Consider the following 14,156-nt stretch of genomic DNA (forward strand, 5'->3'; position numbering starts at 1 on the left):
CCTGCTGAAGAGCCCTGAATGTTAGTAAGGATTTCTAGAGTTTACCATGTGGCAGGAGTGTTTCATGAGCATTTCTGTGGTTACAGAATAGTTTCCACTACTGTGGAAAATTTTTGAAAAGCAAGAAATATATGTTTTCCAGAAATAAACAATGTGTTTTGAATGTCTTGCAGTAAGTCACTACATGGTTCTCCTGAAATAATTGCAGGATTAGAACGTACTGGCATAAATTATATCCTTTAATTTTTTTTAATATCTTCACTTTGTGTGAGGTGGGTTTTTCCTAATCTTTTCATTTAAATTCTCATGGAATTAATTACTTGTGGGCCCAGCGCTGGATGATGCTGACCACCTAAGCATGCCTCCAATTCAAAACCCATGAAATAGGCTGTGGAAGTGAAATATATTTAAGTGCTTTGCTGGGTTGAAGTGTTCAGCTCAGTAAAGGGTCAGTAAAGATCACAAGAACAGACCTGTGACTTCTGCTAATGGAAACTTAAGATTGTATCAGTTTGTTTATTCATTTAAATAATGTTTATCCTTTTCCTGATTTTAAGAAGCTCTATCTAAGTAAGCATTTGATTTTTCTCTTAATTGCACTGCAGAAAGCTATGGAATAGATGAAGGTAACAGGAGACCCTTTACCCATCCCTGTGTGCTTGCAGTTTGGAATGATGTGGAATTTTTAAGTTTACTATTCACTTTCCTTTAATAAACATAATTTATTTACAGTTAAACCAGTTAGCTTTGGGATTTTAAAGAGGAAAATGCAGTACTTAAAAAGGAAATTAAAAAGCCATTGATCACTTTGTTATCCAGCTCTAGATGGTGTTATTTCTGTAGTGTTAATTAAGTCAAAACCATCCATCATGAAAATCCTAAGCTGATTGGTTATATTTTTTTCCCTGAATAATACAAGGAGAGGTGAAAACATATACATGCTTTTCTGCTATTCCTTAAATATTTTTCCATGTCTGCGAGAAATAAAATTGCAAATGAATTAATTTCAATTGCAATTAATTAAATGTTTTGCTGAAGTACTGAGCCTTTTTTTCAGTAATATTCTCAGCCTTTTAAACCACAACGTTAACAAAATTGCCTAAGTCCACAAAACAGCAATTTTGCTTCAATTACACACTGAGAGAGGTGTAGTGCACTCAAAATTTCATTTCATTTTATTTGCCATGCTCTTGTTTCTGTATTTTTTTCTCTTGCAGTTACCTCTTTAAAAATTCTCTAGGCTCGTTTGATGGTTCCAAGATCTAAAACACCACAGAGTGGAGTTCTCTTAAACATCTGTGTGCTAAGGCTGGATTTCATAGCATTGCTATTGCCCTGGGCTGTTGGTGTTCTTTGCCTTCAGTAGCTATAATTAAGAAGGATTCAGTTTATGTCTATTGCACTGAAATAAACAAGGCACAGCAGTTAATTTAGCAAATTAGATTTCACAATTCCTTTTCCATTACTTTGTTTTAAACACTTGTTTAAGAGGTTTCCACTGTGTGTTGACAGCATTTGTATAGGTTGGTGTGCAGCAAATGTTAATCTTAGTTATTCATACGTGAGGTGTTTGAGTGACTTACTTGGAGTTTTTGTATCTTGTGGCTTATTTCTTTGCCCTTCATCAGAAATGTAATATTTTAAGTCCATTATATTCTTATAGCCAGAGATTATGAGATTCAAAGGGAAAGGATTGAGCTGGGGCGCTGCATCGGTGAAGGACAGTTTGGAGATGTACATCAAGGAGTTTACATGAGCCCGGTAAGCCTCACATCTGAAATAATCATAAACAAACTGTGAAACCTTTCTAGTGACAAAATCAAATGTAGATGTCTTGGTCTGAGTCTTGCAGAAAAAAATAAGAATTGACTTTGTGGTTTATTTTTCAGAATGATCATCACATAGAGAATATTTCCCATGTTACAGATAACTATAAAACTAGCTCCAGGGTAGTTTCTCTGCTTCTTTATCCCCATTCTTATAGATTGGGAAAGGAATCAAAAGAGCCAACCATTCAGGACCATACCAAAGCCACTGGCTGAACTGGAATTAGAAGTTACTGCTTTTAAACTCCAACTATACACTTTTTTTCATCATTTTGAGTGTGTCCATGTATCGTGAGCACAGGTCCCTTTGGCCATACTCTCCTATGGAGTGTTCAGTGCTTCAGAACCTTTTCCAAAGTTGAAAATTGTGTTTATGGGTATTCAGTCTGACTTGGGTTTAGGTTCAGCATGCAGTGCTGAGCTGCCACCACTTCCTGGATGAGCTAATCTCACTTCTGTGCTGAAATACAGAGAAGGTATTTTAGTCAGTGACACTGGCTGGGCAGGACCTTGCAGCAGGGGGACAGGGATATAAACAAATGTGTCTGTTTCTGCAGTGAGCATCTCACTATATCTCTCAAAAAGAAGCTTGTCTATTCATAAAGTTACTGCTTTTTCCTGAAAGAAAAGATAAAAAATACTTGGGCACTGATCCAGCAAAACCCCAATGCACAAGAGTCACCTCAGTGAAACCAGTAAGGTTGGCAGAACTTGGGTAATTTAGCCTTTGCTTATGTGTTTTTCTAGTCTGCAGCCATTAAGATTGCAGTTTAAGGGGATGGAAAATGAAAATTGTGGGGAAAAGCAAGAGAAAGCTGAAAAATTATTTAATTTCAATCTGTTTCAAGGTTATAATAACTAATTCTGCAAGTGTAAAATGAAGATTTATTTCCTATTTGAGTAAATTAAATGGCTGGATTTTTGATATATGAAGTAATAATTCATGTGGACAACAACCTAGTTCTAACTCCAGAAACAATTATTTCCCAGAAAAAGCTGGTGAGTGTCCTGGGATTGGTGGAGTCAATAAATCTTTAGTGCAATATTAAAGTAAATAAATAAGGGTAAATGTTAAATATTTCATGCAGGTTTGAAGTTCTGTTGCCTTCATTTTAGAAAAGCTGTTGTGATATAATTTGTGTTAAGGGAGATGCTGCTTTTTCATTTATTCCTGTCCAAGTTAACAGGAGTACTTGAGGAATAATGTTTCACTGGACTTGAGTCACAGTGGAGAAACCTAGTGCTCTGTAAAAGCAATTAAAGGCCCATTTTCTTAGGAGTGTTGTTTTGAAAATGCCATCTATCTCTGTTCTTTTCTCAAATTTGAAAACAAATTTTATTCAGTTGTCCTGTGTCTAGTATGAACTTTTTGTATGGCAACCTGCTGGTTACTCTTAGTAATAAAATTTTAATACATTTAAGGCACTTGAGTGTGTGAAGGGAACACAAAGGTATTAACATTAATATACTAGTCACAGAGTGTAACTTAAAATTTTGGAAAAGATCTTAAAATAGGTAAAAGCTGAGTTAAAATAGCAGGAGAGTATTCAGCTCACATGCAAAAATACCAGGGAGATTTCAGACGTCTTGTTCTGCTGGCTCAGATTTCAAGCAGAAGAATCTCATTTGTGCCTCTTCAGTGCACTTGCAAAGTTTTACTTCCAGTGCAGCTTCCACTTCTTTTCCAGAACGCAGCTTATTACTAGTTTCTCCTGAAATATGAGAACCAACCTGTGTTTGTAGGATACTGAGTGGAAAATGTAGGTATAAGCATAGGACCCTAGTGCTCAGATGTCAGCAATCCAAATAATACTGCCTTGATTTACTGTGGGATTAATCCAAAAGAGTAATTTAAATATTGGCTGCTCAGTACACAAACTTTTGCCAGTCTGATACATCCTCACTCTTTTGTCATTTTCTTTAAAACCATAAGATCAGCAAACCCCTGGTATCAGGCTTTTTCCCATATTTATTTTGCAAAATGTCTGGAGTCTTTCTTTGCTGGTTGCAGACACTGAAACTCTTCCTTTGGATGCTGATGATGCTTATGACATGTTTCAAAACCTTTATCTGTAACACCTGGAGAGGGAGTGGTCTGCCAGGCCTCCAGAAGCCTCATCCAATATTGGTTATTGAATCCTGGTTTTAGAAAGGAATAAAATAATCTCAAGTTACTAGCAGTTTTCAGTCAGTTTATGGGTACGTTTATATATGAGAAAAGGTTTTAATCAGTATTTTCATGCAGAGTCCACTTAAAGAACTATATTGTGAGTAACACAGAAAATAGAAATTTAATTCTGCAAAATGGAAATACTATTCTAATTCTGATCATGTTTGCCTGTAAAGAAGACTTAAAATAGAGCAAGCATGAGGCGACATAGAACATAACTCTGTGAATCTTCATCTCTCACTGGCCTTAAAAACTGGGTGAGGACGAACATCAACCCAGTAGCCTTTCAGGGGAAAGTTAGTTTGTAATGTTCCCATTAAACAACGCACAATTCCCAGTTGCCCAGTTGGAAGGAAGGCATCCTAGTCCTTGAGCAGGCCTAGACCCAATGTAGAAGCTTCACTTTAAAACGCTTGCTTTCAACCCATTAAGAACTTTATCCAACATTTTCCAAGCGCTGTGTGTTACTCTGGGAACACACTGTGGGGTAAAAGTAGTATTTTCTAAGTCCTGGTGTTTTGAATACTAGGAAAGCTAGACTGGACAAATCTGGTCAACTCTGTTTCTGCTTTGAATACATGTGTTCTGTTTAAATCAGTTTGAAGCCCTTGATAGATAACTGATTGTGAAGCTAATATGTAAAATCTCTCTTTTACTTGCCTTTTTAACTGAGTTCAAAATTGTAGCCAGTCTTTGCTCTGCAAAAGCCACAAAAAGTACTTTATTTGGCTTTTCTGTGGTTTTTAGGAGTGTATCTACTTCTTCCCTCTGCTTTTGCTAAATATTGTCAGGTTTTACCATCCTCAATAATGCAAAGTTTACAGTACTATTCAGTTCAAGTTACTAGCTTCTGTTGTAATTTTTGTATGAGTTAACGGAGTTTAAAGCAGATTAAATACTTCCCAAGTGCATTAGAGGTAAGTGTTGTACACTAAATGTCTTGATTATAATAATGGTTTAACATGAAGCTTTCAAAATGCAATTTCTTAACTAAAGGTATTTTAGTTAATAGTCGTTTTCTCTAAAGCAGTTTTGCTAGGATTTAAAAGGATTTAGTTTGTGGTGGGCTGTATTTCAATTATTTCTCAATAATGTCTTTCAGGAAAATCCAGCCATGGCTGTTGCAATCAAAACGTGTAAAAACTGCACCTCAGACAGTGTTAGAGAAAAATTCTTACAAGAAGCCTGTGAGTATTAAAATACTTCTTTTTGGGGCAGCTTCTGTAACTTGTCCTTGCAAAACTTTCAGCCATCTGTGCCAGAAACTTCTGATACTGATGTAAATCTTTTATTGATATACAGCATGACCTTTTCCTCTCCTGCAATATGTGCCAGGAAGACTGCCTTACATCCTTGCATTGCCTGTGTATGGTTATATGTGGTTCTTTGATTTTCTAAATTGAACAGTGATTCTGACTCTTGTAAGGCTTCAGAACCAGTTTTGGAATATTAGAGATCTGATCCTCTATTGCATTCTTAATGAACTAAGAAAAGCCCATAGCACTTGTTTCAGGTTTGTTACTACAGAAGGTCAGGTGGTTGTCTTTGTTAACAAAGTTAGTAAAAATATTGTGTCTGATAAGAGAGATTTGTTTTGAAAATTCAGAATTAAAAATCGTGATAGAAAAAAAATCCCAATTTTCTAAATAACTGCCCACAAATACTGTACTCCCCAAAGGGCACATTTCATACATGGAAGAAGGCTCTTCCTTGAGATGAATACTGACAGAAAACTCCTGTCAGAATTCTGTAATTACTTACTTCTCTGCTATTTGATTTTGTAAGCAAATAAGATATGAGACTTGGACCTTAATTTTTGCCTATTATTCTTTACTTTTGTATATCCAAAAACCTCATCAAGGTATTGTATTAATAATTTTTTTTTATGACCAGATGCTACAGAATTCTTGTATTCACTATTCCTTTGTTCAAGGATTTTTCTCTAATTGTTCAGAAAAATCTGTGTTCATAGCTAATGGCTTCCCATTTTTGGATGTCTTCAATTACTATAATTTTTTCCATTACATTTCTAGCTGTTGCAAAAGTAAATACCATTGCTTCTAGTAATAACTTAGCAGTCAAAGGTAGGCTGCTGTCTCTTAACAATGTGGAAAATAATTGCTCATTGAATGCTCCTTATTATGCTTTGAGCTTGACAGATTAGGAAATGCCAAAGTAGTAGACAGATAAATAATGCTTTTCAATTTTGATTTAATAGTTTTGCCAGTTCTTCTTTTTTTTTTTCATTCTAATCCCCATCTGCTACCTTTCTCCTGTTTGTGTTCAGATTGCAAACTCTCAGCAGATGCTGCCTCCTAGTTTTTAAGAGCACTAATCAAAAAGCCCAAATCCATCATCCACAGAGGCAGAGTTGCTTATTGCACTGAATTTGAAGAAATTCCTTTCCTAATATATTATTTTAATATTAGGAATATAAAATTTTTGTTATATATTTTTTTAGTTGTTTGCTTGTCATGGAGTTTTCAAGGCTGAAAAGATGTAGTATTGATTCTTGCAAGGAGGAACACATTTCAGTAAGAGAAGTAGATTTTAAAAAGTGTTTTTCCAAGCAGCACCTGTCTCTTCATTCCTGGCTGCTTTTGTGTGTCTCTGAGTGCCTAACAATGCATTTGTATGTGGTGAAATACAGACCATTTGGTTTGGGGAGATTTTTCTGGATTTTCCACTGGCTTTGGTAAATTGCTTCTTTTTGTGAGTAGTTCATTCCTCCTATCTGTAGAAGCTGGATGCAGTAATTCCACTACCTGTCTGAACTTGTGAGTTGGTCAGTGAACACTGACTTAATTGATTGAATTAATTTCTGGGAAGTACTTTTCAACAATAGAGTATTTTATGTGTAAAACTGGTAAGGTCATGTGATACAAAGCTGTTTGTGTTAATTGCCTTCCCATTGCTTTGATAATTAAAACTGTATACCTGCTTTATTTTTACATCAATGAAGCAACATTTCCACATTATAAAACATGGTAAATTGCATTGAGTTGCATTAGCACAAGAGAACTCTAAAGCTATAATTAATGGGTTGGGTTTTGTTTAATATACACTTTATTTACCAAGATTTAATACTAATATTGGGTTCAGACTAGTATAGCTATGCTTAATTGGTGTCAGAAATAGCTTCCCTCTCTAAACTTCCATTTACCTTCAGAAAGGAAGAGGGGAATTGAATTATTTAGAAACCTAGCTTCAATTCCATGTAGTATTTTATCAGTTGCTATTGCCCATTTGACATTTCACCACTTAATTTAGTCCTTTTTATTAATGCATTAAGCTATGTCATTGATAGGGATGTTTGTTTCACTGATTTATTTCTGTATTATTCATAGCACATGAATATTTTAAACACTCTGTTATTTTAAGTTTGCCCCTATAAGTTTCTTTGCAGGAAAATACATGATTGAAATATTGATGACAATGGGTCTGGTGAACAGCATTGTCCAAGGATTTTTCTTGGGGTTTGTGGTGTTGCAAGATGTGTTGGTTATAGATGGCTGCTGTGTACCCGTGTGCAGAAGTAGAATTCAGAGCTCATCAGAACAGGACTCTGAAAACACCTACTGATTTTAGCTGGTGGTTAATGAAAAGCCAAAAGGTAGTGGGATTTTGGGCAAACTGAAGCAGACTTTCCAGTTTGGTAATTACCATGTACTTCTGTTGGCACTGAAAAGTGTAAATGTCCAGGAGGGACTACTTTAAGATGAAATTAAGGAAATTTGTCAAGATTGGACTGAGGATGTTTGTCATACATATGTTGAAAGAGAAAACCTTAGTCAGAGGACTAGTGTTTTGTTTAATCTACCAAGTCCACCTCCCCAAAACATTGATCAGCATTGAGTCGGTTCCCCAGGGCAGCAGTTCCTGTGCTGGCACAATCTTCAGTGCAGCTCCCCAGCCTGGTGTCCAGCGGGGTTTCTGAACTGAGGCAATGCCAGAACCACCAGGTGCTGGCTGATGAGGCTTGGGCAGGACCAGGAGCAACCTTGGCCAACCCTCACATCTGTAAAAGGCAGCCCCCAGGGAGCACTAGCAACCAGTTCCAGCAAGTGGGGCATGGCAGTTTGCATGGAAGGGAGAGCAGCCTCTGGAAAATGGGCTGGCTTTTTCAGGGAGCCAGTTGGAGACACCCTCATGTTGAAACAAAATGGTTTCCACCCTCTGCAACTGCAGAGCTGTGACTGGAACTCAGGTGAAGTGATAAAACCTCCCAGGGTGAACACCTACACTCAGACTGACTTGCCAAGACCTAATAAGCTGCATGGACCCAACGTTGCCTGGAGCTCCAGAAACTGCAAGTCCCCCATGGGTCTAAAGGCAGAGGTGGATGTCATGGGTGTAATGTGCCCAGCTGGAGGAGCCCTTCCAGCAAGTGGCTGCGTTGCAGGAGTTTAGCAGGCAGTGCAGTGATCCTGCCATCTGAGTGAAAGATCTCTGTGTGGTGCTGTGCAGTGCCACCAGCTAAGGGACAGCCTTCAGACTTTGCAAGGGTGAGCTTGCTTCCAGCCCTGAGGCCACAGACTGAACAGACAAAGGAGACTGGACTCTAATCTCTGCTCAGGGCAGGGAGGAGTAACCTTCCCATTCCCCTTGAAGTGCCCCTACTTAACAGGTTTGGTGCCCTAGGGCTGCAGAATGAAGAGAGTAACAGGCAAGACCTGGGAAAAGTCCAGCCATGCAGTGTTGGTCACCCACCCACCTGAGGACTAATGACACCAGGAAAGTGTGGAGGGTGTTGGTGATTGTGAACTCCTTGGTGAGAGGCACCAAAGCCCCCACTTGCCACCCAGACAGTGTCTCTAGAGAAGGTTTCTGCCTGCTGGGAGCTTGAATCCATGATGTCACGGAGAGACTGTGGAGCCTGGTAAAGCCTATGGACCATCCCCTCTTCCTGCTGTTCCAAGTATGACTGAATGATGCTGCAGCAAGTCAGCTCAGAAATACCAAAGGACACTTTATGTCCCTTGGAATTATGGTAAAGGGATCAGGAGCACAGGTGGTGTTCTCTATCCTGCCAGTCAGAGAAGGGAGTTGGAGAAAATGGAGACAAATGCATAGCTGGTGCACAAGGTCTCGGTTTCCTGTCATCTTGGTCATACCTTTAAGAAACTGTGCCTGTTGACAGGGCTCAGATGGCCTTCACAATAAGTTGGCTGGACTTGGAGCTTTCAATTAGATTTAGCAGGGGAAGGGGATGGTGTTCTAAATACTTGGGAAGAGCCAGGGGCTGCTGAGGCATTAGGCAGCAGCAGGGAAACACCTGTGAATTGCTTCCAGGGAGTTTGGGTGAGCTCCTCTAAAAAGGGACTGTGGCCAAGAGCCTGGCTGAAGTGCCTCTATACCAACATACATGGAATGTGAAGCAAACAGGAGAAGCTGGTAGCTGCTGCCCAGATGGAGAACAATGACCTGATTGCTCTCTTACAGAAACTTGGTGGGATGAAATGGGCAGCTGGAGTGCTGACAGCTTTAAACTATTCCAAATGGGCAGGCAAGGAGGGAGAAGTGAGAGTGCTGTGCCCAGGGTTGGATTGACTGCACAGAGCTCTCTTTGAAGAGCAGCCATGTGCAGGTCAAGAGCTTAGGGGTAAGCTGAAGATCAAATCAAGTGGTTCATCTCTGCTGCAGAGCACCAGATCTGGAAGTGGTTGATGTAGAGTTCTTCCTTCAACTGCAGGAAGCATTGTGCTCTTAGGCCCTGATCCTTACAGGGGACTTCAACCACCCAGATGGACAAGTGCTGGAAAAGAGCCAGAACAGACTGCAAGGCAGTCCAGGGAGCTACTGGAGTACACTGGGGACAGCTTCCTAGTGCAGGTCATGGAGAGCCTGACCAGAGGAGAGGCACTGCTGGCTCTGGGGCATTGGAACTCTTATAGAAACATAGATCCATAAGTTCTCTTCCAACCCAAACCATTCTATTACTTGGATGTCTTACTGAATAAAAATACACAGTGACTACACTGCTGGGACTGAAAAGTTAATTTAAGTTCATGGAAAATAAAATAAGTTGTGAACATAATGATGAAATGGAATTTTTTTTTGTCTGTCATAAACTGACACACATTTTTCCCAGACATTGACGTTCCCATATTGTTTTCTCCCTCCTGTTCCAATAGAAAGACACATGTTAATTGGTCATGCACTGAATTGGTAGGTCATGTTATTAATTTCTATTAATACTCACCCAGGGCAGAAGAGCCAGAGAACTTGACTTGATTCCACCTTCCACAGCAGTTTACTAAAGTGAGCAGGGTTTCATACTACTCATAGAACATGAAATGACCAGACATTATTGCTTGCAAGCAGTTGTTTCAAGTCCTGCAGAACTGTGATTATATTTTTAGGCCATAGACTAAATGCTTCTTAACTGACATTTTTATTTTAAAAGAAGGTTTGATGTAACACACCGATTTGTTGCTTTTCCTTTCAGTAACAATGCGTCAGTTTGATCATCCTCATATTGTGAAGCTCATTGGAGTTATTACAGAAAACCCAGTTTGGATAATCATGGAGCTCTGTACACTTGGAGAGGTATGAAAAATCCTCATGTTATCTTGCATCTTCTCTCTCTTACCTCACAGTTACCTTTACAAGAGACTGAAACAAATCACTTCTCAGCACTCAAGCAAAGGCACTCTCCTCAGACATGATATCATACTTGTTTGTAGAATTATGGACTCTGGAACAGGAGTGGCAGAATGTGACCTAACTCCTCCACTGAGGGAACTGCATCAGCTCATACCAAAGTGATTCAGTCATAATTTTCAGAGAATTCAATTGCTGTTCCAGAGTGAGAGCTTGACCTGTGTCAAGATGATGATGATAATGATAATGCAGTATCATTTTAACTGCATTTGCAAACATACCTCCTACAAGTAAAAATAGATGCTACATCCTTTACTCTTTCTGAGTAATACTGATTTCCCTTGGAACACTGCATTTTTTAGGTGTTTTTTTTTCCTGTGCAGTCTCTAAAGCACAGACCCTGGGTAAGATCACTTTCCTCATTATTTTGTCTTTTGGATGGCTGGTTTAAACAAAACTAGATCTCAGTTTGTTTTTAGCTATCTGTTTCTGAAAATGTGAGCTGAAGTGATAGTTCATGCTGCATTGTAAGATAGTAATTATAATAATCAAACTGCAGTATGTTGTATGAGAAAAACAAAGGCAGAATGACCTGTAGTGCAGAAGTAGTTTTCTAGTTCCCAAATCACTTTTCAAAGCCCTGTTTTAATTTTATAAGGAATCTCTAGGGCTACCTTTCTTTAGGTCCTAACTGCTTTATACTAGGAATACAGCTTATAAAAAAATTGCATTGATATTTGCTGCTCTGAGCTAAATCCAGTTGTTCTGGCAGATATAGATTAAAATTAAGGTTTCCAAAACACTACTGATGTAATTGGTGTTCAAATTGGCCATGTACTCTTGTTCTGGAATTACTTAGGCAAAAAATGTGTGTAGTTCTCAAGGGAAAAATACATTAGAAGTTCAGGAGACCTTTCCTCTGGAACAGCAGCAGTGTGTGCTCTGTCTTCAAAACCAGCCTGAGAGCAATGCACAAATGACCATTTTCTGTTGGGTTGAAAGTTTTCATGTAGGAAAAACTGCTTGAATTTAACCCAAAGTCAGATTTCTTCATGGCAAGTGATTTTCTTTTATCAGTCAGTCTTAAGGGAAAGCATGCCTGTTGATTCTTGTGTAAACTTTATATTTGAGGTATGCTTTCTTCAGGTTTGGTATTTTTTTGTCCTAACTTCCTTTTTTTCCTTTTGAAACAGTTGAGATCATTTTTGCAAGTAAGAAAATACAGCTTGGATCTGGCCTCTCTGATACTCTATGCTTACCAGCTGAGCACAGCACTTGCTTACTTAGAGAGCAAAAGATTTGTACATAGGTAAGATTTTATACATATATATGTGGGGTTTTGTATGTAACTACTTGGAATTTTGGGAACATGAGGTATCCTAGCTTAGCAGGGTTTTGACTGGCAGTATTTTGGCTGTTACACACTTGCTCAAGTGAAGACAAAGCAATTACAACACACAGTTGGATTCTTCCAAGCCCTTCTTTTGTGTTTCCTTTCCTTGACTCGTGATAAATGTGAAGAAGCAATATTTGGAAACTCCTCAGATTGTGTCCTTGTTTTCAAACGCTGCCATCAAAATTACACCCTTTTCAAGAGTGACCTCTGCTGGTTCCCTCCTGGATTGACTCGGAGACGGTGCCCGATTTTAATCACAACAGAGTTCAGTTGTTGCTTTGTGGTTGCAGTATTTTTTAAAGCTGTAATCTTGCAAATACAGCAAAGCAAAACAAAGGGCAGCCAGCTTCTAAGTGAAGAATAGGGAAAACAAAATATTTATACAGTACAAGTACTTGCTTAACCAGAAAATGAAGCTAAATTTCCTTCTAGATGTGTTTTGAATTTGATCCCCTTGACTTTGAACATGAGCTTTCTCCAGAGAAGAGACTGGCTGTAGCCTCTTGCTGTATGCAATTAAAAGTTTACAGCACTCCTAGTATCCTGTATAATTTAATTTTGAACCTGGGACTTTAATTTGTTTTAATACTTAGGTTCAAATTCTGTATATGTGTTGTATACATTGTACATGCAATCACATTAGGTGTGTATATATACATAGATATGAATATAAAAATGTTATAAATAGTAGGCCTTTATGGTGATTAGAGATACTTGAATTGTGACCAGGTAGCTGTTAATTTTAGCTCTAGCAAAAAAATTTCCAAATGGAACTTACTCATCCAGCACTGAAATGGGAGAAGGTGGCACTGCTCAGTTTGCTGCACTTTCTTCGCTTCTCAGAAGCTAAATCTGTCAACATCAGTCAAGCCTACTGAAATCCAAAAGAAACAGACATAAGGTGGGTTGTCTCACCTGGGAAACTACAAGGAAAAAAAAGTCTTTCCATAATCTTGGTGACATTACTAAAAACTGACCTCCTCATTTGCAACAGCCTCTTACAAGACTAGAGATCCTAAATCAATTCCTAACCTTCGGACTGGAGGCAGATTTTCTTCTTTCCATCAGTTCTCATGGCCAAAACTTGTTAGCCTGTGATATTTAAATAGACAAAAGAATAAAACTTTTCCCTCTGATGTTGACATATGACAGTTTGGACATTTTGGACAACAGCTACTCAAGAGGATCAAACATACTGCAGGATTTCTGCAGCCTTCTCAGACTCAGCAGACAAAACACTTTGTTGTCTTTTTCTGTACATGCACACCCAAAGCATGGCTTAGAGAAATCATTCAGTCCTCCTAAAGGTGTTTGATACTTCTGGGTTTTAATGGTGTTTGTCAAATTACACGTCACCACTTTCAGTTTGTAAATGACTGGAGAGAATGTCTCCTCTGTTTGGCAGGGATATTGCTGCTAGAAATGTGCTGGTATCTGCCACTGACTGTGTGAAATTGGGCGACTTTGGCTTGTCCCGATACATGGAAGACAGTACTTACTATAAAGGTAAGGCAACACTCTGCATCCTTCCTGCAGGCCAGTTAGGACACCATTGCTTCTCACAGTACTGAGGTGGTTGTCAGAGTTCACCAGATTTTCTTGGTCTAGCTGTGTAACAATGCACACTGTTCCACAATGAAGTGGGTGGCAGTAAATTCATAGAATCACAGAATCACAGGGGTTGGAAGGGACCTCTGGAGATCACCGAGTCCAACTCCCCTGTTGAAGCAGGAACACCCAGGGCAGATCACACAGAGATGTGTCAAGATGGGTCTTGAAAGTCTCCAGAGAAGGAGACTCCATGTCACAGTTTGACTCAGGTCCGACAACAATGCTCTCGATCCCCTCCCCCTCCCACCCAGGTAGGGAAGGAGAGAGAGAAAAAGAGAGAGACTTGGCTGGATTGAAAACTAAACTACACAGCTTTAATTAAAACACTAATAAATGATGCAAGAAAAGTATATACAATTATATACAGATAAATTCAGGTATGAGCAAAAGCCTCTCGCCTCCCCCCACCCCAGCAACTCCCACAGCACTTCCCTGAGCTGGGAAGAGTCCCGAGGAATCCCGGAGCTGCTGCTGGCGCAAGCAGAGAGTTATGGGGGTCAGGAGATCTCGAGCCTAAGGGCTGACGGTGATGGATGAACAGAGTCCTCCC

General features: G+C 39.1%; 1 protein-coding gene across 3 annotated transcripts in view; it reads left to right on the plus strand.

The window, feature by feature from the left end:
- Window positions 1-14,156, plus strand: part of PTK2 (protein tyrosine kinase 2) — a 153,016-nt gene that overhangs the window by 101,334 nt on the left and 37,526 nt on the right. For all 3 annotated transcript variants that reach the window (XR_719861.1, XM_009996612.1, XM_009996619.1), the window contains 5 exons: window positions 1,664-1,761; window positions 5,099-5,183; window positions 10,445-10,545; window positions 11,793-11,908; window positions 13,401-13,501. Coding sequence is in view for 2 of the 3 variants with exons in the window: in XM_009996612.1 (XP_009994914.1) it covers window positions 1,664-1,761; window positions 5,099-5,183; window positions 10,445-10,545; window positions 11,793-11,908; window positions 13,401-13,501 (501 nt within the window). In the remaining variant the exon portion in view is untranslated. The remainder of the gene's footprint in view (window positions 1-1,663; window positions 1,762-5,098; window positions 5,184-10,444; window positions 10,546-11,792; window positions 11,909-13,400; window positions 13,502-14,156) is intronic.

Source organism: Chaetura pelagica, unplaced genomic scaffold (genome assembly GCF_000747805.2).
Source record: "Chaetura pelagica isolate M959 unplaced genomic scaffold, ChaPel_1.0 scaffold260, whole genome shotgun sequence".
Taxonomy (NCBI): Eukaryota; Metazoa; Chordata; class Aves; order Apodiformes; family Apodidae; genus Chaetura; species Chaetura pelagica.